Below are 27783 nucleotides of genomic sequence, written 5' to 3'. Positions count from 1 at the left end.
AGGACATGCAGTGACAGGACATGGGGGAATGCTTTCAAACTAAAGAGGGCAGGATTAGATCAGGTATTAGGTTAGACACGAAATATTAGGAAGAAATTATTTACTGTGAGGATGATGAGGCACTGCTGGCATAGGTTGCCCAGACAAGCTGTGCATGCCCCATCCCTGGCAGTGTTCAAGGCCAGTTGGATGGGGCTAGCTCTGAACAACCTGGTCTTTGGAAAGGTGTCCCTGTCCATAGCAGGGGACTTGGAATGAGGTGATCTTTATGGTAACTTCCAACCCAGACCACTCTATATTTCCATGAATACAAACCCACTTCCTGTCCACTCACTAAAAATAAAACACCAAACCTCTGTCGCTGTGCTGAGTTTCAGTTTAATCCAGTTAAAAACTAATCCATACAAAGTACAGAGTGGGGCTTCTTTTTTCTTTTTTACATATATTGCACCAGAGATATGAATTTGTACAACATGAACCAAATTTTACCCCTTCATCCTTCTACCAAAATCCCAGCCAAGTACAAAACTGAATCTCTGCATCTTTGTGGTGGAACTAGTGTCTGTATAAAGTTAGATACAGTTTTGTTGTAATCACCTCCTAAATGAAAAGCAGAATACAGGCATAAGCACTTGCGCCCCTGATATTCCAGTCCCTTATTTCTCTGTGGTTCTAGCATTCTACTTTCCGAGTGACAATTCTTTCCAAAACTCTGGCTGTTTCCAAGTAAATGGGATGAGTGAGACAATTGCCAACAGTCCAGTCAGGACCTTACAATTAAATGTTAAGAGGTTGCACTGAAAATGAAGCTTGAACATTACATTACGTAGCCATCGTGACATTTAACGGCATTTGTCAGGAGGCAGAAGCAGCCTGAAGGAATGATTTGTATGGTAGAAATGCCTTCACATCAAAGATTTCGGTCCTTGATTCTCTACAAATCTGTGGCTGTATCACTTGTCCTCTGTAAACTTTCATGTGGGGTGGGGAAAACACAGTAAGCTTCCCCCTGCCTTTACTATGACATTTGAATAATTCCTCCTCTTAGTTTCCCTCCTCACCCTGTTACCCATTATCAGGCTACAACCCCAAACCAGGGCTGTGCTGGGAAAGTTCATGTAGCTGTAACTGCGTCTGGGCCTCTGCAAACAGATGAGGCTGTTGAAGGATATTTTAGTCTCCAGACAAAGACAAAATCAAACTGTTGTTAGAATTGCATAGAAATGACAGACAGTGGATGGAGACACCAGTTTTGAAAACTAAAAATGTCATCTACTTGCATAAAGAACAAAAAGAAAAGGTAAAACAAGTGAAATTAAGTGGTATAAATGAAGGAAATGCAACATGACAACTTAACGGAATAAAATAGATAAGGAAACCTTTCTGTTCTGTTCTGGCACTGAGTTCTGCTGCATTGTGTGGAGAACATGAATATGCCCAGGTCTGATGCAAGAAGCCTTGAGCATGAAAGAAATGTGCCTGGCTTCCATCAATCAGAAGTTCTTCAGAGTGAGAAATTCCCCATATGTCAATACAAAATGTTAGCAATTGCCTTCTGGGTTTTTTTGAGTTAGCCTAAAATATTCAGTTCTTATTCTGAAATGAATACCTTCCTGTAACAGAAGTGTGCTTCTGTTTCTTTGCTCGAGCCCCAAAATATCTCTTTTAATGCCACTGTCAGCAGTTAGCCACAGAACAGGAAGGAAATGTAAAGGATGCTAGCAGAGGTGTGTGTATCCGTTCAAAGCCAGCATCATACAATCAGAACAATCTGTGTTTAAAAAACAAAACAAAGGAAAAAACAACCACAAAAACCCTTGCAAACAAAGAAATCCACACACTGTACAAGTTATGCTTAAGACAGTTTCAGTTTGAAATTAATGAGAAGCAGGGACACTGGCACAACTTTTCAGCATTATAATAAAACTGACATGAAAATCAACTTACTCTTGTAAAATCTTGGCTTGCAATACTAGGGACCTATCCTGGTTCAACACCAAAATAATACAATCAAGTAGCACCCCTGGCTTAGGACACTTCACAACCTTAGACCAATTGCTGAAAGACTCTTAAGAGTCAACAATGAGACCTTTAACAAATCCCAGATTTACATCTGAGAAGAGCTCTCTGAAGCACACGGTGCACTTTGAAAAATCTGGTTTTATTGTAGGAGGTAGGATAATCTGCACAGAAAAAGACACTGAGTCTTGCTCTGTTTTGCACAATATTTCCATCAACATAAAACGCTTACTTAGTAACATGCAAAATTTTGAGATCAGCTGGCATCTGATGAAAGAAATGGGAACAAAAAACTGTCCCCCAAGGGCCAGTTGAGCTTTCAACTGCTACATAGAATTAATCTCAACAATGAGGACGGTTCAGATCAATACACAACAAGTGTAGTATTCCTTTTGAAGGCTTTCAGTGAAATTCTTAGGTTTCTGTAAACATGAAAAATATTCACTGTTCCATATAATTCTTTGCTGTGTTTAAAATTTAGAAAGTGCAAATTTTCTGTGATTAAGAAATTTAATTTTTATTTGGTCTCAAAGAAGAAAGGGTTTGGTAGTGCTGGTAATAGGCCTTTATCTATGGTCTTTGTTTCCCCATCTTTTGCTTCCAGCATTTCTGGAAAGAGCTTCTACATCAAACTAGACCTAACTGAACATCCAGGCCTGTTCCTTGTTTCCTCTCTGAGAAGATTCTGATTCATGCCTAAACACAGAACGGCAGATATCTCCTCCCTCTTTGTCAGAGAAGAGTTCAACAGCTCAGCCCCCTGGCCATATACCATTAATACTAAGGTTTTTCTTTAATTTCTTCCTCTATTACAGCCTCTACATGATCCCCTTGTGTTTTTCACTGATGCATTGGAGAGAAAATTAATTTAACTTATAAATCAGATCTGACCGATACTTCATCTCTAACATTCCTGATGATTTTACAGTCTGAGGGAGAAAGATCATGTTTCACTCTGATTTCCTGTCCCACCCCACCCCCTCTCACCCCTTCCCCACCCCAAATAATAAAGATGCTATAAAGTTGAGGCACAAGTGGTTAAGGGTGAACTTGATCAGTTCTGACAGCTGGTTCTTGGACATGTCCTGGTGGTAAAGGCTGATCACCTCCCACTGGGTGCTGTGGTGCATCTCCAGCTTTGTGTTCACCAGCTGGAAAACAAGAAGAGAAACATTTGTAACTTCTCACTAAACTGGCCCTAAATGTGAAAAATCTCTAAATGAAAGTTTCTAGCATAGGAACTCTCAAACAAAACCTTCTATTTTCTGGTTTATAAATGGAATCAAGAGTTTTTTGTGTTCCTAACAATGAAATTGGATTGAGACCCAACAGACTGCCCTATTTGTCAGTGTTACCTCTTAGATTACAAGTTGCTTTCTGCAAACAAGATTTACAGGTAATGATTACAAGTAAAGATTACTTTTCTGCTTTCTGTGAAATATTCTCACATAACACATTGTTCTTTATGAAATAAATCATGTTTTCATGAGACTTTTAATCCCATATTAGGAAGCTTGAAAAAGAAATAATTAACAACTCGAGTATGTTACTCCTCACTGCATCAGTACTTGCAATGTTCTCCCTTTGCCTACATTTGAGTAATACTCATTTTCATAGTTTAATGAAGATTTCAGAACATGCAGCTCCATTTCTGGACTTTTTTTTTTTCCTTAAATTACTCTTAGTAGCTCCAGTGGCCTTCAGATTTAAAGTAGAGTCTACTTGGACATCCTTGATTCAGGAAATGAGTAGTGACCTGTTCTGGCTAATATAATGAATTCTCATGATACCTAATTAAATGACTTTACATGTTTTACATGTTTTTACATAAAATAATACATGTGTTAAGAACAGTATCTACTACAACATTGCCAGTATCAAAAGATGTATCATCTCCAATTACACACAATGAAGGTGTCATTACTGAAGGTGAGGGGAATTCAGGCTCTTGGAATGAAGGATCATAAAATTACCCACAGTGGTAGCGTCAAAGCAAATAAAGGGCAGAATTAAATTGGTTCTGAAATCTCGTCACTTCCCTTCATAGAACTGAGTGGGCAGAATTTCAGGGTACTCAGCAAGGTAAGCTGTAATCACTGAACATGCTCCTGAGGTTTGAAATCCCTCTGTTGGCCCTTTAGGAGCAGTTAAGAGCTCCTAGTATTCAAAAGGCTGCCTGGATAGATCTGAAGCTTATATTTGAGACCAATGTCAAGAAGTTCTTTAGCTTCAGTGGTCATGTCAGCACATGAACATAGAAGCCAATAAAGCCAGCAGAGCTTCAATCTTTCTAAAGAGCAAGAAAAGGCTAATTTAGGATGCAGGGGGCAGCATAGCCCCTTTAAATCACAAAAGAAACCTGGGCAATCTACTATGGATAAGAAGTGGTAACCTGACTGTTTTGCTGCCACCAGTGATGAAACACAGAGATTTATTATGGCACTGCCTTCTCCTGGGGGTGTTGAAGCAATTGGTCATTCATAGTGCCCAAGGCTAACTTCTTGTGTCATGCTGCATCCAGTTGCAGGTAAATTGGCCACTGAGGATTTTAAATGCTTTGGTTTGTTCTGCAGCCTGAGACTGCAGTGCAGCCATAGATCATGGGACCTTGCCTTTTGTATGCCCCTGTTCTTCCCTGCATGCTCTAGATCTCAGTATTTTAGATTAATACAACACAATCCTCCTTCTCTGCCCACTGGATACTTTGTGTTAGGACTCTGGCTTCTTACTATGGACTTAAAAGCAGTGAGATTTCAGGAGTACTTAGAAGAGTTACATACTTCCCTCTGAAAGACAGCTTAGCGAACCTCTCTCCAGAGGTCATTAAAGCTGCATTAAGTTAATAGTTTTAACAGAAAATATGGAGGTAATGACTTTCACATTGCAGATCTTATTTTAAAAAGTCTGTGCATCTACACAGAAAGACACATACGGGGTTGGATTTTCAGTTCTCCACCTGGTCCTGCAGGAGGATTTCCTTGCTGTAGTTTCTTTTGTTCCATCTGTTTTACAACCTGGTGAAAAATAAAATACAACAGTTGAAAAACTTGAATTTGTCAGCTCTCTCCAATGTGACATAAATGAATACATCTAAACCAAATTTTGCAGTTATGTAAAGTCTTTCTTAGTGGGTATAGTGCTGAGCTGCTTTAATTCAGAACAACAGACTATGTTTTACTGTGGTACCATTAGTTTAGAATTCAGCTGGGACTCATATGAGAAATCAAGGTAAATCTCCAGAGCTGGGAATTGTGAAGAGACATTACACATATAAGGAGAGAAGATGAAAACAAATATATGCTGTCCTCACTCATGTACCTGCTGAAGCTCTTGTTTCTGAGCCTGAAGCTGATCATGCTGCCTCTGTAGCTCTTCCTTCTGTTTCTGAAGTTCTTCTGCCTTCTTTCTAAGTTCATCTTCCTGCTGGGAAATGTGATTTTCAAATTCCTTCAGCTCATCCTCAGTGAAGAGCTGCTGTTGATCTAGTGTCTGCAAGAAAATACATGCAAGTATGAATAGTTAGCCAGCAAAGCATGGTTATTTTTTATTATTTTCTTACTAAAATTCTTTCACAGTTCACTAAAAAACACTCAGAACAAAATAGTGAGACATGACACTGTATACATTCAATGAAAACAGAAAAACAGTCATTTCTCAGCTATTTTCTCAACAAAGCTCTACTAGGGATTCAGATGTAGGATAAAAATATCCTCTTTCTTCCAGCTGAGCTCTTCTCTTTGAAGTGAACATAATGTCCATTCATAAACAAAATGTGCATTTCCGTTTGAAAAGCATGTGTGAAAAGCTCTTCCAATCCCCGGGGTGGCGCCAGACCTTTCCCATTTGTGGAGTTCACATCTGCATTACATTTAGGCTGCCGCAGCTGAATGCTGCCTTCAGCTGAGGGGCTTAACGACACACATACCAAAGCAGAGCTGAAAAAAACCAAAGGTCACAGACATGCCGTTTGGTTTCCTGCTGCAAATGCTGGTAATGGTGCTGTATGTTGTACTTGGAACACATTTTCATTACCTCCCAGCTATCTGGCTCCAAAAATTCCTTTTTCTCTGTAGCTCGCAGGAACTCTTCCAAAGTCACTAGGCGGTCCTTGTTGATGTCAACCTATTTGAAGAAAAAAAATTAAGCTCAATCTAAAGGATAGGTTTTGGAGGAGCTAAATTTTAATTTCATCAATCAAATAATAACAATTTTCAATTTTTTAAATGTCCCATTTTCAAGGGACTGCCCACAACATTTTCTGAAAACTTCTCTCACAAGCTTATGCAGCTTAACAAAAACAAAACTACAAAGTAAATCCTGACATTTTACTTCAAAATTCACTGGTTTTATTGGAAACACTTAAAAAAATGGAAAAATGTTTTGTACCTCTCTGGTAACTACTCTGACTCACAGTTACAGTACACAGTTACAAAATTATCTCCGCTGTTGGAGGGGGAGGTTTTGAAAACAAAAATCCCACCCAGCTGAATTGTGTTGGAATCATTTAAGGGTAAAGGAGGAAATGTTTCCCTTTATGACTAATAGATGACCAGGCTTGCTCTGCTCCTCAAGATTAAGGAATGCAATTGAATACAGAAATACTATGTGAGGAAAACGCAGTGGTTCAAAACATTCCCTTTTCCATTCCTGTGTCTCCTAAGCTGAAAACCCAGCAGACCCAGTGAAGGTTTTCACTGTCACACGTGATAGCTTGAGTTCTGATCCCACTTTTGGAGGGACAAAGCTGAGCAATATGAAAGATGACATTTTTCTATTCCCTTTCCTCACAACTAAATCCTATCCATTTCCCAAGTGCCAAAGCACATTTAGAGTCCTCCTTGTCTGACACAAAACTCACAAGGAATTTCTGTTGAATCTCAGTATCTGCAAACAATTGAGGCTATAGAACAATTCCTTCTCTGGAACTCCTCAAATAAAAACTAGTCATCAGAATACAGAGATGGGGCTTGACAATTGTAACTTGGCATGAATCCCAGCACCAGCAGCACTCAGTGTGACAGGCCATCCCTTTCTGCTGCACTTAGACAACACTTCATGTTAGGAGAACTGTATTTTTTGAACACAGAAGAGAATCAGCCCCCACCTCATTCATTACATGTTCTCTCATTCTCAGCCTTTCTTCTTCCATTTCAACCATGTCATCCTCCTCATTCTTGGGATCATAAACTTTTTCCAACTGAAATTTAAAATTAGTACATGTTAGTTTGAAGAAAAGGCTGCTCATTCAAATGGCAAAGCATATCTGGAAAAGTGGTGTAAAATGTTCTCTGTGTGTGCAATTTTCCTCTTTCAGCACAGTACTTAAGCAACAAGTGAGCCTTTCTTTCCCAAGAATGAAGTTTTCAGTTAATTCATGTGGTCTGTTACAATTCAGTGCTGTGGATGTTTCAGTCAAGTTGACCTCAGTGTGCACAGTCTGATCCTACATTTGATTCAAAGCAGGCAGAGGTTCCAAGTGGTTTCTGGAATGGGAGAGTGGCTTTTTCACCAGGGCATGCAGTTGACCCTGTAAGCATTCAGGGTATCAGAAGACAAATTCAGTGCCAAATTTAATGGTTCTCTTCTTGCACAATGTCCTTAAGGAGAGTTCATGCACATGCTTCTACTTGGCTTTCTAAGGCATTGAGCTTCACTTGCCCAGCCACACGTAATTTTAAGGCCCCAGGCTACTAGTTTTTACACTGCAAAACTATCAAACAGTGAGATATCTGTCAAAAAAGACTATGCTGTTATCTTCATTGTGGTGAAGGAGATTATGGCAAATTATTGTAACCAAGTTAAATTTTCAAACAACAAACCAAATCTTAAAGAAACTAAGAGCCTGTCTACTTTATCAGTTGTACATGTACTTCAAACTAGCCAGACATAAAATACATGAAATTTCTGTAGCCACTTCCACAGTGCTGTCCCTGAGCAAAGTCTCACAAGTGACTTTTCTCATCAGACTTGTTGATGAACACTGAATAAGCAGAGGTGCCCAGTTTCAGAACCTTTATCAGGCTGCATCTAGGGAGAGCAGCTCTCTACACTGCCATTTACACAGGTAATACTTATCCTGGAGATTAGTTATAGAATCTCCAGCAAGCCTGGGGCAGAGAAATACATGAGCACTAGATTTCTGGTGTCTGACTCCTATGCTTCAACTACTTTATTTTGCCTGCTAATAGGTTTTACACTTTCGTAGAAATATTAAGGATGCACGAAACTTGGCATTGTGTAGTCCAAAGCTCCCAAATATACTTGGGATAAACAGATATCCCTGTAACCATTTACTGAAAGAAGTTAAGCTTCTGAATATTTTTTTTTACCTCTTTAGTAAAGAGAGCTTCTAATTCTTGCTCATCCAGGAAACCATCATTATTGACATCTACAAAAAGAAGTTTTAAAAATACAAGTTGAGTACATATAGAAAGTCATACACATAATAGTTCTCCAAGAGTCAAGTAAAGATCAGTGTACACATTTAATAAGAAGCTGGTTACATAGGTTGTTTCTTCTGTTTAGGTTTTTTATCAGGCATCGGCTGGAGTGTACTGTCACTTTTGGTTAGTTGGACAAGTCTGAAGCAATCTTTCTACTTCTTAGATTAGCAAACTGAAATAGGTCACCACAGGATTGCGCAGACTGCAACTGCCAAAAAATATTGCTGAGAACAAGTTGTCCCCATTTAACCACTAAATTTGTAATTAGACTCAGAAGCAGCAAGATTCTGCAGAAAAACTTTAACTAAAAATATGATTCCCAAAAAATTAAAGAATTACATGAAAATCTATATAAACATGCAGCACTTGAGATAAGTGTAAGATGACTTCTCATGAAAAATGCAGAGAGGAGAATACTTGATAATTAATGATCCATCCTTTATCCTATATCCTTTTACACTACCTCTCTGAAATGGAAATAAAAATATCCACTTCAAATTATTACCCAGCATTTTTGTGTAATTGCTTCTAAGTTTTCTATGTACTAACCTCTAAGGCAACAGGTGATTTCAGCTATTTCTGTTTTGGTAGGTTTTACACAAACAAGCTACCAAACAATTTCAGAAAGCTAACTTTCAAAATCTCTTTCTAGAAAGAAGAGATAAGATTTAGTAATTCCAACTAGATGATCATTAAGGTCCCTTTGGACCCAAACCACTCTATGATTCTGTAATATATGGTTATTATATAGGTTATAAACTGAGACAAAAGTTTAGACTCAAACTAGAACACTTTTCTTTATCTAAATCATCATCTTTGGGATCAGTCAAATTCCATCTACCGTTCAACCTTTTGCAACCCTAGCCAGGCAGGATCTACCATGGGGCATTTTTTGATGAAGCATTTAACAGTATCAGAACATAAGGTTACATGGTGACATCATCACATGTAAAGCAAGGTGTTCTTTGAGATGCATCCTCATCTCTACTGGTTCTTCTACTTATTGTTTCAAGCTTCACATTCCTCAGAAATCTAGAGGCAGGATTAGAGGGTTTCTGTTTTATCAAGGGAATACTGCAACTTCTGAAGAGGCTTGGCTCTTTTGTGACCACTCTAAAGACATGGGGTATATAGTACTCATCTGCAGAGATGATGAGACAGCAGACTTTGTGCCTACACAAATCTCTGAGGATTTATTCCCAGCACATATTGTAAAAGCAAAGTTATAGATATGGACAGCCCTTTAAGTACCCATACTTCCCTAAGGAATCACTACTGGGTTTTGCCTGTATGATTTTAGAATTGGTTGAACAATACTAGTTAAAATTTTAAACTCCATTTAAAACATTGCACAAAATTTACAAACAGTAACAAATATTTTCTCCTCCGTACTATTCAGATTCATCCAAGTTGCTTGAGGTGTAAGACTTCATCCTAAGATATGACAAACTTGTCCTCAGCAGAATGCAACAAAGTCACTTCACTTGTTCATTAGATTAAAACTAAACCTCTTACCGTGCAATTTGAAAAATGTTTTGGGGTCAAATTCATTAGGATCTAGTCCATCTGCTTCTTCCCACACCTCTTTCAGCTGATCTTTGCTTCCCTATAGATTGGTTACAAAGAAAAACTATTCAAAAGACAATTTAGTGTCATTTCCCTGCATTACCTTTCCATTATGGTTTCTCTGAAAGGCTTGCTTTATTTGCTGATTAGTCATGTGGCAAATGGAATCAGTGGCATTTTCTTTCATTCCCTTTTGGTGAAGTCTAATATCTTCATTAGACAGAAAGGCCCAGGGAAAGAGGGAGTGTAAAGAAAATACATATTCTGTGAAAAGGAACACTGAAATAATCAGTCATGGCCATACAGTCCCATCCAGAAACAATAGCTGAAGGGAGCTGAATTATTTTGCCTTTCCTAGAGCAAATGGTACTGTGATTCAATTCCTTGCAGGCCAGGCATACCATGCAGGCATCCCTACAGTTTCGAAGTTTTGAATGTTCTGGCTTCTTCCTTACGAATTTCAGTGTCTTTGTAAGAAATCTAGCAGCAATAATACATCTGTACAGAAAGAATGGGAGTTTATACAGTGGGGTTTGTAATGCTCTCAGCAGTGTGCCCACTCTCTGCTCCCATGTCAGTAAGAGGAGGCAAATGATGAGAACAAACAAAATACACCCTTCTGTGTATTGGGTTTTTCTCTCTGGAAAGTTCACACTCAGTCACGCAAAAACAGGCTGTGGCCTTACAGGATGGTGAACTTTAGGGTGATCTCCATGTTTTTTCTTCATCTCTTCAAATTTGGATTCTTCTCTCTTCCTCTTTTCTTCATCCAGTGTTTTTAAATACTCTCTCCTCTCATGTTCTTTCATCATCTCATATTTCTTGAACTCCTCATGGCGAGTCTTATCATAGTTTTCCAGGTCACTTGTAGCCTAAAAATACGGATATATGTGGACAGATGATTATGTAACATAATCTGACATTTAAAACACTGTATTGTTCAGATTGGTGGGCAAGGCTGGCCGTTTTGCCATTCAGGGCAGACTGGCTGGGGGTTCCTTTCACAGGACAGTGATGCAGAAACATCTCTCCTCCCTTGGTTGTTTTGACAAAAGTTAATTTGTAATGGTTCATCTGTTAGACAATTTTTGCAATTATGTGGTGATGTAAGAAGGCTTCAAGGAGTCCTTTCTCATCAGTAAGTAATAAATGAACTCAAGTTAATCAAGCCCTATACTAACAGTACCATTAATTCCTTGATCATTTCAGAATAAGAACACTCGTAGCTTATCCTACAGTTTAATGACAAAAGTGCCTTCATTAATAATGGGACTTAGTTTACAGCAGCTTAATACAGATTAAATAAAAAAAAAAACCAAACAATTTAATGGAGAGAAAGGGTATGAGAGGAGAATTTCTGACAAGTTCTTGTATAGAGTTTAAAGTTGTGTCATTTTCATACAGGCCAAAGTATTAAAGGATGTTTTGGTAGTGCATTCCAAAGTAACACGCTTACACCTGATACTGTCCATTATTTACATTTTACTTTTCAGATTCATTATATGTTTTAAAAAGCAATTCCAAAGCTAAGACCCCCTTAAGTATCCATTACATCCTGTCAGTATCTTGGTTGAGAAATGAGAAGACAAAACAATAAAATACATAATGAAAAAGAACTGCCCTGTTAAGGATATGCTTCTCCAAGCCAACAAGAATTTTCCCAGAAGTGATATTCAGAAATGTTTAGAAAAATTACAATATCTCTTAAAAAAATTCTACAGAAAATGGAGCAAAAAAATCTTCCAAGAGTAAAAAAATTACACAGAAATTATATTTCAATTTCTTTTGAAAGTATAAAAACTGTCAAATTCTCCCATCAATCTGCAGTGCTCTCTAAACCATATCTGAGATATTTTTCCCCTTGGGAAGTGTATTTTTCTCTAGCAGTTGAAAAAAGCCATGCCCTGCTTAGGTTAACTGCATCCCCTGAATAAACAGGCACTGAAAAAAACCCACACACCTGTGACAGATACTCAATCTGCTGAACAGACACTGAATGCCATGCCCAGTATAAGCAATTTCTAATATTGCTATCTCAAATCCCACTCTGCTGTGGTTTTGCAGCTTTATATATGAGATCCCAAAATTCATATGGCTAGGTTAGAGATGATTATTTACATCATTTTGTGAGACTCCTATGTCATTTAGAAACAGAAATCAGAAAAAAACACTTGGGAAAAATGTACCCTTATCTCACCTGTATTTAATTTTAAGGTTCTCAGAAAGGTGTGTTTTATTCCCCGAGTTGCTTATACTGGCATATGAATGTTAAGTCCTGTTAAGGTGACATCCCAAAATTTATGGACTCTTTTGCATCATGCACACTGCCAACAGTTTTCAGGTGTGCAAGGAGAGAAATTGCTTTTCTCTGATGAAATGAAAACTGCATGGCATTTATAAAATGTGGTATATAGGAAAGGACTTCCCCTTACCAGAGGTAAAAAGCATAATAATTAAAACCCCAGCCCCCACAGTAGTTCATATCTGGCACTCACTGCTTTGATCAGCATATCCAAGTCTTTAGGTTCAAAGGTGTCAGGATTCTGATGGTTCAGGTGCTCAAACTGCTTAAGGAGAGCCTGATGGTCTATACCAGTGTCTGGAAGAAGGTACATGTGTAAAACATTAAAATAAGTTTGAAATCCAGCAAAATCAACAAGCTAAAGTCTTTCATATGGGAGCTTGTTCCTGAGGATCTCAGAGGATTGGGTGATTTCTTCATTGTTGGAGGAAACTACAGTAATATTTCTAAAGTTGCTTTTCCTGGAGGAAGTTGACAAACTTGATGGTAATTTGCACTACATTCGTCTGATGGGTCAGTGCTGCATTGCACACAATCATTTTACATGCACAAATTACAGCTTCTGTTTCAGTAAGGGAAACTGTGAGTTTAGTTTGAGCTTTACAAACTAAAAAATATATTTTATTCTCTTTTATATAAATGAGATAGATGAAATTGTGCTCTTCCAAAGCTAACAACTTGCGTATTTTCCCTGCACTGGAAGAACTCAAATTCTTCTACTGCCCTGAACATTTTGCAAATGACACACATATTCCCAAAGATTCATCTACAATATGGCATAAAATTGTATCAAATCAAATAAGCAGATATTCAAATTTCATTTGTGGAAAAAAATGAAGTGAAAGACAGTGGAGACACAGGTCTTGTATCTAAAAGCTGGAAACATTTTCTCTTCCTTGTGACAGGAGTGATACCCAGCAATATACAACACAAAATGCAGTAATAACTAAACACATTTCTACCACAGCTTTTCTAGCTGTTACTATCATCTCTGAACACTAATGCTACATAGTAACATGCTCTTAAGAAGTGTATGCTCCTTAAGCTTCTTGTTAAGTACAACAGTTGTGACAAGCTTTTACTAGATGGCTTAGCAAAGAATATTGTGTTTAAAAAAACTGAAAAACACATTTTTGAACACACTGTTCTTTCACAAACTATCTGCTTTACAATCAATACTGTGTTTGTATTAAGACAAAACAGCAAATGCTGGCCAGGGCAGATTTCAACCATCATTCCTCCCTGGTGAAATCATAATTTCTGTTTAAATATATGTGTCTTTGTCTGAGTTTGAAACATTTTTAGAAGTGTAATAATAGACTTAAGAAAAACCTACAAACAATAAAAATAACAGCCCCCAAACCCATTTTTCTCCATTGCTTACACTTAGGGAAAAAGATTCATTATATTTGACACTATTTACTTGCCACATTACTGTATGATCTGAGACCCAGCTCCTAATGTTCTTCTGGCCTGTACGGATCAATTAAGTAGGATCTTGGTGAAAACGCCTAAAAACATATCTGGATGAGGACTGAATATATGCTGAATATAATCTCAAATCTGGTTGTCTGGGGTTTTTTAAACCTGATCCAGCTGAGAGGATAGAAAAGAGGAGGGGTTCATGTGCATTTTTTTTTCTTTTTGTAGATCAGACAGAAGACCAAGATACTAAGTGGTGTTATAGGGAAAAGATTACACGAGCAAATAAAAGGAAGTCAAACCACTCTGTCTAGGATAGAATTCTCCATATTCTATCTTGCATATTCCAAGATGTTGTCTAGGTGTGTAGATGCAGCTGTGTTTTATAGGTAATCTAGCCATACTCGATATGAATCATTCATGGCCAAAGCTGACTATAAGCTTTGCAAAATGTTTTAACATCTTAGCACTCATCTGAATATTCTGAACTGCAATAATCTGTTCCCAAAAGTAAGATCTCACATTTACATAGTAAGATCTGAGGTACTGAGGAATATTATTTTTCTAAAGCACACTGTTAGTTACTATTGATTTATGAAAGCAGAGAGGGTAGAAGTGATCAATCCACTGAACTTCAAAATTCCTAAAATAACTGTGTACACACCCAGGTATCATTAGCTGCTGTCACCTAGCTGTGAATGTCACCATGATGTCGCTGGACTCCTTGTCTGCAACAGGAACAACATCCTCATAAGCATTCATTTGCATATGCACACTTCTTCAGTCTATTTGCCACATTTAAATTAGCCTACAAGACAGATCCTTATTCTAGGAGTATTTTATTTGATGCATTATGTATTCAATTCCTTGGGATCCCCATTGAAAACTTGCAAACATCTTTATAATAATAAAAAAAACTGACCAAAAAAAAAGTCCTTTTCTACCCCCTAAGGATATGATACTGTTATTTTTTTTTTCTTAAACACAGTCCTATTATGTTACTGGTTCTCTGTGAGCCCTCTATGAACTGATGCATTACAAAAGTAAGAGGCTGAAAATAAGAGGTAGAAGTATCTGAAAAATCCACTGACAGAAACAAATTCAGTTATTTAGAGAAAGCCAGAGATGGCTTGTCTCTTCTCTCCAGTTTCCTACAAAGACAGGTCTTTAATAGCTCCAGGCCAGCTCAGAAAGGACACTTATTCTCAGCTTACTCATTATTGGTGACAACAAACAATGTACTACTGCTGGACTTTGACATTTCTCTTACACAACTCCATCTGTTAACTCACCTAGATTAATTCTGTATTCTTACCTTGAACAGAATCCATTTTAGCTTTAATTAACATTCTTAATCTTGCTACCTCTTGCCTTTTTAGTTCATCCAGCCGTGTTCTCACATGGTGGCTTACTAAATCAAGCTCTCTGCTTAGCTTTCCACTCTGTCAAAAAACAAAAAGGTCATACATAAACACTGGAAGAAAGAATTTCTTTAGGATTCTTTAGGACTCCCATTAGACACAAGCTGCAAGACAGCAAACTAATGGCAGTCTCTGGCAATACTGTAGCCCATGTAAGAATCTCAACACTTTTTCAAGGAGCAGATTCAAAATTTTTATGCCTATGGTTATGGAAACAGACAGGAATCCTAAAAGCTTTCAGAAAAGAGAATTTCTAAGTATCCTGCTCCTTCAAAGAGCAAGACCATAACCTGTAAGGAACAATGCCTAACAACATTTGTGACAAATTTCTTGATCAAACATTCTCAACTGAGTTCAAAAGAACTGTGAGAAGCACACAAAATGTCTCATCCGCTCAAGGAGAGCTGTTAGGCTTGAGGGGAGGTACAAGGCAGCAGCAGCCACCCATGTGTATTGCAAGGACCTGGAAATGGAGAGGAATCTCCAAGGGTGACACCAGATACAGCACAGAAAGAAAAGATGCCACAAGCTGCCAACAGCAACATGAGGGACTAAAGGAAACACAAGAAGCAGGACCTACTTCCTAAGTCACTTTAGACTGTTTCCTGCTCTTCCCTTCCTAAATTTCTAGCTCCTGAAGGAACAATGCACAACAGCCACCACCTAGAGCCAGGAACTAAAGGAAGAAAGAATACAATATACATGGCTCATGATTACGGATTCAATTAAGCTCAATTAAATCCTTTTTTTGAAACCTACCTTTATTTCTTCTATGTCAGCAGTCTGGAGTTTCTCCCTGAAATGCTTATCAGTTTCCAAGACATCTATTACTTGCCTGAGATATTCATCATAATAAAGTCCTGTATCCTTTAAAAAAAAAAAAAAAAAAAAAGGAAATGAGGAAAGACTATACTGACAAACAATTAATTAGTTTTGTTTAAATACAGTTATTAAACTGGCATTCTAATCTTAGCAACACAGGCACTATGCTGTCTAAAATATCTTTGTGTTTTCAGATTTGCATCATCGCTCTATAGCAATTTATGATCCATTTGTTTCAGCAACTGACAAAGAAGAGAAGTGATTAGGAATCCTTGTAATACACAAGCATCTGTCATGTTAATATAGTGTCTGGCTCTTTTAAAACAGTGCAATTCATTTGTTACTATTCTAGTTGAAACACTGAACTAGAATCGGTGAGTGCAATTTCCTAAGGTACTACCCAGTCACTTTAAGTAAGTCTCCATTGAACAGTATGCTCTTCCTGCTGTAAGCTGGGCATTTCTTCCATGTGCCACCTCACCTTTAGCAGCCCATTGAAAAAAAATAAAGAGCAAATTTAAACAGAGCCTCCCCACAGCAGATAGCACACACACTAGCAATTAGTTTCCTTCTAAAGGAGTTTGCCAGATTACTAACAATTTATTTAGGATAAACACTTAATCAGATCAGTTTCTTTATACTTACTGGATTTTCTACCTTCTCTCCTTCTACATGGCCTTCTGCTTTGACTTTTGTCTTATCTATGTCTATGGGTACAGCTTCCAATGCCATTAGGAGACATGTCATCAGCAAAAGACACAGTTGGGGCAGGACAGATAACCTCTTCATCTGAAATGAGATGAGGTCATAAAAATTAACATACACCGTGTTATCCTACTGTACTAAGGAAAATTTTTTTACATTCCTACATAGATACCTGTAATATGACACTTTCCTCACAATCTCCTGCTCTCAAGGAATACAAAAACTCAAAGAAGAAATACAGCCTTAATTTTTAAAGGCCATTCTTAGGCAAACAGATTTCCTCAGAATAGCTTCCACTTGTGTGCCAAACCTAAGTTGTAAATGGTGAGAGGTTTGTAACATGCTGAGGTATTATCAATAACAGATGGGAACACCTATTTTGGATGTTCAAGTCTCTCATAACTAATACTGACATTCCTACTTGGATCATGCCTTTGCTGAATTCATTGGCAAACTCCTGATGGTAATTAGGGAGACTGAGTCAGATCTTAGCATAGTAATGCAGTAGATTTTATGTTTCAACACTGAAAAACTTTACCTAATTTGCAGTCAAGATCCCCTCCAAAATTTTTTTGCAGGAAGAATATTTTACAATCCATGTTATATCTGTATTTCAGGGGGATAGAGATTCCTGAAAAATGGTATTCACACTATCTGAAATTGTTGCCAGGCCTTTATTAAGCCAGTTTTCCCCACACTTTCTTTAGTGTTTTAGGTGGATCTATCTAACTTACACATAATTTGATGAGCACTGAGCATTTTGAGTTCTTGACCTATGTCTTCTTCCCCTCTATCAAACTTGGTTGAAAATAATTCATTCATAAGCTGATAAGATGGAATAATTAGATAGAGTGAGTAGAGGGAATCCAGCTAAAAAAAGTAATTATGGTAATTCAGCATCTGACAGCAAAGTCAGGCTCTTGAAACAATCTGGCCAGTTCAGGCTGTGACACTCTCCATAAGAATTTTGAGCAAACTCCAGTATTACATTGGTAATATAAATCACCTCCTAGGTGATTTCACCAGAAGGTGAAAGCTGCCAGTCAAAGACTGTCTAAAGTTAGATTAGATATGTCAAAGAAAAAAACATCACATGGAAGAAATGTGCAGTCAAATCAGAAGTATACCTGCTACAAGAGGCATTTCTGTACAAGTGCTTTAGCAAATCATGCAAGGAATTTTGTCAAAAGTATTTATGTCCACCACCACCAAATCTCTTTTTAGGGGGAGGGGTGAGAGGGAGAAACTAATTATGGTGTCAGTGCTAGCTTTCCTGACTGCATGATCTGGTACTTGACAGAAATACATTGCTCTTGCTTGGGTTAAGCTACCCTTTACCATGGCAATGAATCTTGATAGTGGTACATAGTTAATATTAAGCATTGTTGACACCCTTCTTCCCCCTTATTCAACTGTTAGGAAAATAAAAGCACTCATGTACCAAAAAAAAATAAAATAATAAAAAAAAATTCAAGATGTGTAGAGATATTATTTCTTTTGTTTGGGATGAGGAAATAGCGGGAGATGAAAGTATATCCACCTATCCATCTACTCTTTTATATGTCAAAGGCTCAAGAATTACAAGAATTTTCTAAAACTATGTCCTGGGGTGACTGTGATGTTAGATTGTATCCCCATTCATCTCTCTAGCCCAGAAATAAGTTTTGTATCCTTAAAACATCATCTGAGAGTAAGAGTGGAGAAGAAGCACCAAGTCTGTTATCAGAGACTTGATAATATAACTTGCCTTGATACTTGCTCCCCCCACATCCCAGGACAGGGTTTTGACTACAGCACAGACAGACAACAAGACACAGATCACCTTGGCTTTCCAATTAGCCGGAGCAGAGAGGTGTTCCTGGACTGTTTTCTTTCCCTTTTCCTGACACAAATCGAACCTGCTCTGGACTGCGGACTCGGGGGAGCACCGGGAGCTTGCACCCGTGGACTACCGGGAGCCCAGCCTGGGCAGCGGCATTTTCCAGCGCCAGAGGGACTGATAACAGAGCGAACACCCACAGGAAAGAGACCCTCTGAAGTTTGTCCTCTCTTCAGAGCAGTGAGAGGTTTTGTAATTTGGTACTGTTCATTCTTGTGCTGGGTAGTGCTTTGCTCGTTAAATAAACAGGTTTTTTCCACTTCTCTCAGAGAAATCTCTTCCTGAACCTGTTGTGGGGTGGGAGAAAGGGGCCACCTGGGTTTGCTTCCCGGGGGCGGGGGGAAGGGCATTGAAGGTTTTCTCACAAATTTGCCCTAAACCAGGACAAACTGTTATTTCTTAATCACATCTTCAGCAAAAGGAGCCTAAATGGATTATGCTCTGCAAATACCTGTTACTTGTATTTTTAAAAATAACTAGTATCTGATCATTACCAGATGGGATAGCAGGAGCTATTGTTGCTGCCACACTGAACATTTGAAATTGGATGTCAGCACTTCTGTCAGATTCACAAGTCTGTCTAGCCTTGCCTAGGTTATGCCCTTAAAACAAGGAAACAAACATACGAAGAAACCAGACACAGACTGATTTGCTGGAACTGGTAAGTTAATTTCTATACCTCTTGCTTGCAGGGACTTACAAAGCTGATGAGTGAAAGGTTAGTTATTCACCACTGTTTTTACAAATGCCAAAGTTCCAGTACGTTGGCTGTTTTTAATTACAGAATATTGTTGTATAAATGCTGTGCCTAGGTTTGTAATTTCAACAGCATTTAATCACAGGAGATGATGATAATAACTAACAAATACTAGGTCTTTAAGTCTCCTAATCTTGATGTAGATGCCAAGATTCAGAGTAGTTCTCAGTACTACAGGTGAAACAAAAACCCACCTTATTGAAGTTCTTGCAGAGTTTGAATGGGGCTGTCTAGTAATTTCTAAGGGAAAGGATGTAAGCATGCTTGAAGTCTAGAAAATGCATGTAAAAGAAAACTAACATACTCCAAAATACTTATCAAGTATATAATAATTATATATATGCACTCTCAGCATTTTGCAAAACTTTTTTAAAAAGGTTATGTATGTTTGAAGCATTCATTTTTAAACAGTGTAGCCTTCTGATAATACTAAAAATCTGGATGAATATTTTTCCAACCAAAATATTTTCATATATACAAAATTACAGTAATAAAAGTAAGTTAATATTATTATACACTGCTCTAATTATGCAAGGTGTGTAAACAGTGTTTTAGCCAATCATTATTGTGGCTATGAAATGAGCATGCTCATGCCAAAGAGGTAATGGCAAAGATGCACAGAAACCCAGAAACTCAGGTGCTTCCCACAGGTCTGGTATTGACTCATTATTTGCCTACGGCAAGTGCCAAAGCCAACACTTTCAACAATGACATCTGGTCTTTGATCCATTTTAAAGACATCTCTTCAAGCTTCTGATCTACAACTTCTAGTAACATGAACAATACTGGAGACAAGGATTGCCAGTTTATGTTGAAGGGGGGCACATTTAGATATTTCAGACTTTTCCTTGCTCCTGAGGAACACTGATGCATAAAATATCCATGCTGAGCTGAAACAACTGAGATATAAGCAACCATGCTGGTCTGCCACCCCCGTCTGAGGGAGCACTAATCACCTCTAGATTTGGGATGGGCTACTGGAGCTATATTATCCTTAACTACGTCTGCAGTAGTCAGCAGATTTGATCTATCAAAACACCTAAAAAAGAAAAAAAAAAAAAAGTGCCATTGGCTCTGCTGACATTCTGTGGAATTTGTGCTCATGGGCAATGGGGGTTTTTTTAACCTTTGTAATTACATGTTGTCATATGTAATGGGAAAGTCTGGATGATATCATAGTATGTTCTTCATATCTATTTGATGTAATAGGCTGCTCAGAAGACTTCAGGCAGTTTTACTTCAGATTATTCAGTGGGTGTTTTTATTGTGGCTTTTTTGATAAAACAAGCTAAGAAATTTCACACATACTGGGAAGAATTAAAAGTAGAGGAGCTGACTTTGCAGACAACTATGCCTAACACAGCATTTCCCACGGTATTTTGAGGAACCCAACTGTGATGTAACAAGTAAACTGCAAATATATTTATTAGAATGAAAAACAATTACCTAGTGAAGACAGAGCTACTGAATTTAGGTAACTACTAGTTCAAGACTACACTCACCAAAATTTCCTTAAGAAAAGTAGGGTGACTAAAACATGAGTCAACCTTTAGAATGTGCCAGTCACATCTGAGTCACAGAGCACCTTCTACTTTGACATGTACTAGAAGAGAGAAACCAGGTCCATTGCAAAATCTAACATTAATCACACGCCAGAAAAATTCAGCACAACTCTCAAATTCAGCAACTGTAGGGAAGAGTGAGTAACAGCTGAATGAGAAGAAAAGTGGGGTTCCCCTTTTTGTTCCACCAAGCGAGTTCATTCCACTCTCAGCCCACTACCTGCTTTTATGAGTCCTGAACTTCTGAAAACCCACTCCTGGACGCCCATCCCTTCACAGGCATTTAGAGTGCATCCATGTGTCTGATGGAGAAGAAAGCCAGGAATGTGGCTTTCTTCTGTGCTAGAGCCACCAAGTGAGCAGAGGGTACTGCAGAGGAGGGGCAGTGTCAGTTTGCTCAGTGCTATCAGCAGTATGCGATGCACAGCATACATCCTCTTGCCCTGCTATGTGGCATATTATTATTACTATTCTTCCTACTTCTATATGCTTTAATAGAAATATAAACTGTTATGGATCTGCCCAGCCGACTACTTTCTTAAAGGCAGATGGAGAGAGCTAACGTTACAATTGTTATCTGGAAATTAAGTGATTTTAGTCAAAGACAAGTAGCCCATCTAGATGTACAGGTAGCACAACTGTAATCTGCTGGTATCAGAAATCAATCTTATCTTTACAAAAGGGATAAACAAACATTCCCACTCATAGTACATAAAGACAATTAATCATAAAAGTAGTGCTACAAATACAAATGACAGTGACAAATACTGTAGTTTATAAACAAAGCCAACATCCTAAGCTTTCAGGGAAAAGGAAAAATAACTTCTCCAAGTATTCCAAAAAACAGAGTGAGATCCAAAAGAATGAGACAGTCAGCAGAAAACAGAGACACCTATGTACTTGCATGAACAGCAAAATACAACTGGAAAAGCTGCAGACAGCCTGCCAGCAATCTTGATTATTTTTTAATCACAAATTCCTATCAAGGTCAGTGAAACAGGATTGAACATTTAAATTGTGAAGAGCTACAGGCTATGAGAGCCAACTACAAAATGCTACTTCTAAAGTTTGTTCCAGCAACAGTAACACAAGCTGCTAAACACCTATTTTACACAGCTGCCAAGTGTTATAATATAAACCCAAAAATTACTTTTCATTAATGTAGCATCCATTGCCCAGAAAACAACATCATGCAGGTACTGACAACTCCATAACCTTCCCAGCAAAGCACAAGTATTTTTAATGAAGTTACACCCAATGTCAAAGTCTCTAAAACTCAGGCAAAACAATGTAGTGATATCAGGATGCACTGTCTGCCCATGTAGAAGCTCAATGGATGGTTATGATGTAAGACAGCACAACGCTGTAAAAGTCACATTGCACATCTGCACTTGTCAAACCCATGTGTACCATGATGGGCAATGAAAACAAAAATCTGGATTCACATAACACACAAAAAACCTGCCTATTCACAAATTTCACATATGCTCTGATATGGAAGTAATTAAGTCTGTGTAGACACAGTGCAGATGTGCAGGATAACAGTAATGCTCTCTGTAGTCATGACCATAATTTTTATGCTATACACTGGAGAATTGAACAATCTTCACAGGCAGTGCTGAATTTTTTTTAAAAAAAAAAAAAGAAAAAAAAAGCCAGGAAATAGATAAAATACATCTACTGATTTTTACTTTTCTAAGAATATTTCACTCTCAGTACTAGAATGAGATATAAAGTGTTCCCTCATCAGTCTGCTCCAGTCACCTAACATCTTCAATCTTTTTTCATCTCTCTGAAACAGCAATATACCTGTCCATGTATCACAGTTTAAGCAGGAAATGTTTCATTCTATTCATTCATTTCTTTAAAATTTATTTGCAAATCTATAAATTGATTCACTTACAGAATCCTAAAAAAACTTAATTAAATATTTGAAATTAGGCAGAAACAGATTATTCTTCTGCCATATTCTGTTTGGAAACACTAGTGTTATTTCCCCCAGTTTTTTCAGGAGCACTTGCTGCACAGACACCCTAAGCTATCATACCCTAAGCAAGGTATGGAAGTCCATGAATCAACAGTTAATGCATCCTTTTCACACTGTCCAATGAGTTAATCTGGCATAAGCAAAGCAGATACGTGGCAGCAATTTTGAGAAGCAAGTTGAAAAACCTGTTTGCACTCTGTTAAGCTATAAAACTCTAATTGTGGTGAGGGTGTCTCTTCACTTGCTCAACAGTCCCCTGCACTGGGTTTGCTCCTTGAAGACATGAGCAGGAAATGACATGCAAAGGGAAATGGTTACAAGCTGCAATAGTTTTCCCCCTGCAAGTTACCATTCAAAACACAGAAACACCTGCACCCTTCCCCTCCCAAATGAAAACTGATCATTTTAGAAGTTAATGTGCAAGCTATTAACTATTATAAGCCAGCTATTATTGCTATTTTATTATATACATATATATAAAGTTTCATTATCCTTCAAGTATTTTTCTCCTCTCTTCTGTCAATGCTGTTCACTAACCTCATGACTCATGACAAGTTGGTTTTTTTTTCCTGGCCAATATCCAGCAGGTTTCACATTGGTCATGCTGTCCTAATGTGCTGTAAGAGCACATCCCACTCAGTTCTCTGCACCAGGAGACCTTCCTTGTTTTTTCAAGAAACATTTTAATCTTGCGGGGAAATAGTTCTTTATTAAACAGTATTAATTAAGTACATAAAGGCAGTAGAATTTTTTTCCCCTGTTTACTGGACTTAAATTCTTTGAGTTGTATTTGTTACATTTTCACTGCACTGGAGCTGCTTAATTTTCTCTACAACTAAAAGCTGGCTGATGGAACAACTGCTTTTTTCAGCTTCCAAGAATACACAGTATGCCTTGACTCTGCCTAGTACAACACTTGCTGAAAGAACAGCCTTTTAAAAAATGCACTTCAGCTGATTTATTAAATGAGTCATCCACAAGTAACACAAACTATGAATGCTTAAGTGGGAAAGAACATTTTTATGTTCAAACTACATACAGTATAGGATACTATCATGAAACAACACCACTACATCCAGTAAAACAGACGGCATAGAAGCGAATTGTATGGCTGATGCTACACGTGCTTTGCTCTGTCCTAAGTGAAGTCTGAAGACTTTTATTCTTCTTGTTGCAATGTTAATGGTTCATCATTTAAAAACCTGTATGCACACATACATATACATATTTATAATATTACTTGCCTCCAAGGAATTTCCCTATCCTTGCTTAAAAAAAAAAAAAAAATCACTGTCTACAAAGCTACCTTACTAACTGAAGAATGTTGAAATACTAGGCTTGTTTTCCAAAGCAACTTGCTTGGTTTTATTAATTCTTTCCAACACAGTTGGCTCAGCAAAAGATTTATGAAGCCAATAGTCAAGCAAAAACTTGTACTGAATTCAGTGTATACTTGATAAAAATCTTATCAACTTGAAACAGAAATTAAAAAAAAAAAAAATTACTGCTACAACTATAGCTTCCTGCACTCTAATTTCAGTTCCCACACAGAACATAACACAAGAGTATACTTGGAGCCTCATAAATTAATTTTTCATCAATGCAAACAGCAATTTTGTCAAGGCTGATGTATAAACCAACCTCAAATGTGCTACTACATGCAAATAATGAATTAGCTCAAACTCTAACACAAATCAAAAAGTATTTCAATTATTCCAACAATATGCATTTTGCTCCAGTCAACAAGTGATGATGCTAAAGTAAACATTAACTATCCCAGGAATCCAAGGTACCTTTTTCCCCTTTCAAAAAAAAGTACAAGATAGTTATCCAGAATAAATCCAGATCTAACGACGTGGAGCCGGATTTAAAAACATGCAGGCACAATTATCTTATAAATATATGTATTTATAAGATAGCTGCCTAAGGAGATTTACGTTCACAATTTGCTAATTCCCATTGATTTCTACTTGCTTAGAAACAAAAACATGAACCAACATCCCATTCTACTTTTATAAAGAGTAGCAGGAGAAATGCAATCATGAAAAGTGTCTATATTTCTCTTGAACTACCTATGATAAAGAATAATATTTACAACTGAATGTGATTTAACTGGTTCTAATGAAGTACTATTTCTTTTGTTCTTCCAACTGTCAAATAACACACACAGAGAAGAGCAAAAACTATTGAAAGTAACGTGACTTTTGATTCTGATTTAATTTGTTTTGGCATTAGCTCCTGGTCATGACCTTATCTACATAAAAGCACACCCCTATCCAAAAGGCTCATTTCTGCTATGTATCTGACAGGAACTTCAGAGAAATCTTTTCTGCTTACTGAGCAATCAATACTGAGAGCACAATGCCTCACTAGATCAAATAGCTCCACACATGAGTTCAAATCACAGGAAGCCCTGATAGTGGCTTCAAACTTAACTGTAAACGACTTTATCTTTCTTATGTAAAGCACATTTGTTTAGTCAGCACAACTCTAAAACTATTGTGTCAATATTTCCACACCTCTGACATTTAAGTCAATGTATTTCACATTTTTTATTACCTCAGAGAACTACTGCTCTCCACTTCCATGACTACAATTTCAGTTAGGTATATATAATGAGGGGGAGGGCAGTTTTTGACAGAAAAACTAGTTTGGCTTATATGAACATAAAGTTTACGTCAGCAGCACTCCCAATACTGGCCAGCCAAGGTATGAAAACTTTGCCTTTAGTATTATTAAAAAATAATTATTGCTGTTGTTGTCGCTCAGTTTTATTTGCCCAGTGGACTTTTCTGAATATAATTTCAGACACCAAATAACAGTATCTCAGGCAGTGTTATAGAAAACTTACATCAGATGCCTTTGCATCCAACTGCTAATGTAAGTTTTAAGCAGACCCAACAGGCAGTAAAAATTCATAATTTCAATCCCCCCCCTTTCCTTGTTTATGTTAAATGTCTTGTCTAGAAGTGAATGAGATTCACATTGCTTCACATTGCTCTACATCAACACAATTTTTTTAAACTTATGTTATTTTTAAAAATATACTCATCTTTCTTATTCCAAAATACAATACTTCTGCCACCCTAGAGAATACAGAAGCAAGTAAAAGGGAAAATAGATAACAGTTAGGAGATACTGTATGTAACCAGGTTAGTAATCTGTGGCCCATGGTAGACATGGTGACTGACAAGATCATTGTGTAGTAAATAACAGTAAGAAATGTAACAGGATCTTAAGTGCTCATAGAAATGTGGGCTTCTTCCATAAACTTTGTGAGTTTTAACCAGAGGTCCATAAAGGTTGCAACAAATTCTGGTTTCAAAGTCTTCGAGTGGCTCCTATCCAGTCTTTACAGTAGGAATCCTGACAGTCATTTCAGAATTCAGAGTAAAGGTGCAATATTGAGTCAATATTGAGTCAGCTACAGGACTTTCCTTGACAGTGAGAGAACACAAAATGTCAAAAACCACACAACAAAACAAATCTCCACATTGAACTTGATACTGTGGGTGCACGGGCACTTCACAGTTGATACTGTGATGGTCTCATGTTGAAACTACTGGATGTTATCTTTCCCTAGCAAATACTAGTAAGCCAAACAATGAAGGCTTTTTTTCTCCTACAGGCTTACTAAACAGCATTGCCAAATGCAAACTTTCAACAGCCTTAGCCACGTTCATTTCGGCAAAAAACATTACCTCTCTACAGCCATATCTTGACCTTTTCCACTTTTGGAATTAACCCTGAGTGCAGCAGCCAGCCTGGCACTGGAGTACTCTCCAGAGCTCCTCCAGGGGTACTAGAGTAACAGCCACAGTAAGATGTGGTCAGCTCTGGAGACCCCAGCACAGGAAGGACAGCAATCTGCTAGAGTCAGTCCAGAGGAGGCCACCAAGTTGATCAGAGGATGGAGGACCTCTCCTACAAGGAAAGGCTGAAAGAGCTGGGATTGTTCAGGCTGGAAAAGAGAAAGCTTCAGTGACCGAATTGCAGCTTTACACTACCTGAAGGCAACCTCCAGGAAAGATGAAGAGAGACTATTTACAAGTGAACATACTGACAGGACAAGGGGGAATGCCTTCAAACTGAAAGAGTAGGTTTAGCTTGGATATTAGGAAAAAATTATTTACTGTGAGGGTGGTGAGGCACTGGAACAGGCTGCCCAGAGAAAATTTCCATGCCCCATCCCTGACAGTGTTCAAGGCCAGGCTGGATGGGACTCTGAGCAACCTGGGATAGTGGAAAGTGTCCCTGCTTACGGCACGGGGTTGGAATGAAATGATCTTTAAGGTCCCTTCCAACCCAAACCGTTCTTTGACTCTATGGCAGTAATGCTAAAAAGCTGTGCCCTTTGTAGTGAAACCCGTCGAGTCTCCTGCCCAGATTTTCCCTGCAGTCGTGCAATTACGAGCCACTCAACAATTCTGCCGCTGCGGCTACCGCCGCTGCCAGCCCTGCCTTCATTCCTGCTGGCGCTCTACAGCTCTCCGTCACCTCCCGCACAGCCGCAGGCCGGCCGGGGAGACCGAGGGCCGAATGGAGGGGACACGGACACACGGACACACACCCCCACACACCTGGAGCCACCTTCTCGGCGGGCGCCAGGGCGCTCCGGGAAAACTTTAGCTGCGCCCCGCTCCCACCCCTCACGCCCGGCAGCCCCGAGCGCCGCGATTCCACCGCCACTCCCCGCGTCCGAGCCTGGCCGGCGGGAGCGCCCCGCGTCCACCCGCGACCCTGACAGCGGGTGCCTCGCCGCCAGGCCTCCGCCCCGCCCCGCCCCGCGCCGCCGCCGGGAGCACCGGGACGGCCGGCGCTACCTTTGGGCCCCGCAGCGGCAGGAGAGGAACCGCCGCTTTTTTCACGGTGAAGCGCGCGCTGATGGCGGGAGCGAA

General features: G+C 38.5%; 1 protein-coding gene across 1 annotated transcript; it reads right to left on the bottom strand.

Annotated features, from left to right (window-relative positions):
* Window positions 1-358: 358 nt before the first annotated feature.
* On the bottom strand, window positions 359-27777 carry NUCB2 (nucleobindin 2). The gene is made up of 13 exons (XM_015631389.2): window positions 27709-27777; window positions 16641-16784; window positions 15933-16040; window positions 15068-15194; window positions 12524-12627; window positions 10715-10900; window positions 9978-10068; window positions 8349-8407; window positions 7124-7216; window positions 6052-6141; window positions 5338-5508; window positions 4952-5033; window positions 359-3170 (listed from the first exon to the last, which is right to left on the bottom strand). The coding sequence occupies exons 2-13, from the start codon at window positions 16782-16784 to the stop codon at window positions 3058-3060; spliced, it is 1368 nt and encodes a 455-aa protein (XP_015486875.1). The 5' UTR covers window positions 27709-27777; the 3' UTR covers window positions 359-3057.
* Window positions 27778-27783: the final 6 nt, after the last annotated feature.

Source organism: Parus major, chromosome 5, assembly GCF_001522545.3.
Source record: "Parus major isolate Abel chromosome 5, Parus_major1.1, whole genome shotgun sequence".
Classification (NCBI taxonomy): Eukaryota; Metazoa; Chordata; class Aves; order Passeriformes; family Paridae; genus Parus; species Parus major.
The sequence above is the reverse complement of the archived record's forward strand: the minus strand, read 5'-3'. Positions and strand labels throughout refer to the sequence as shown.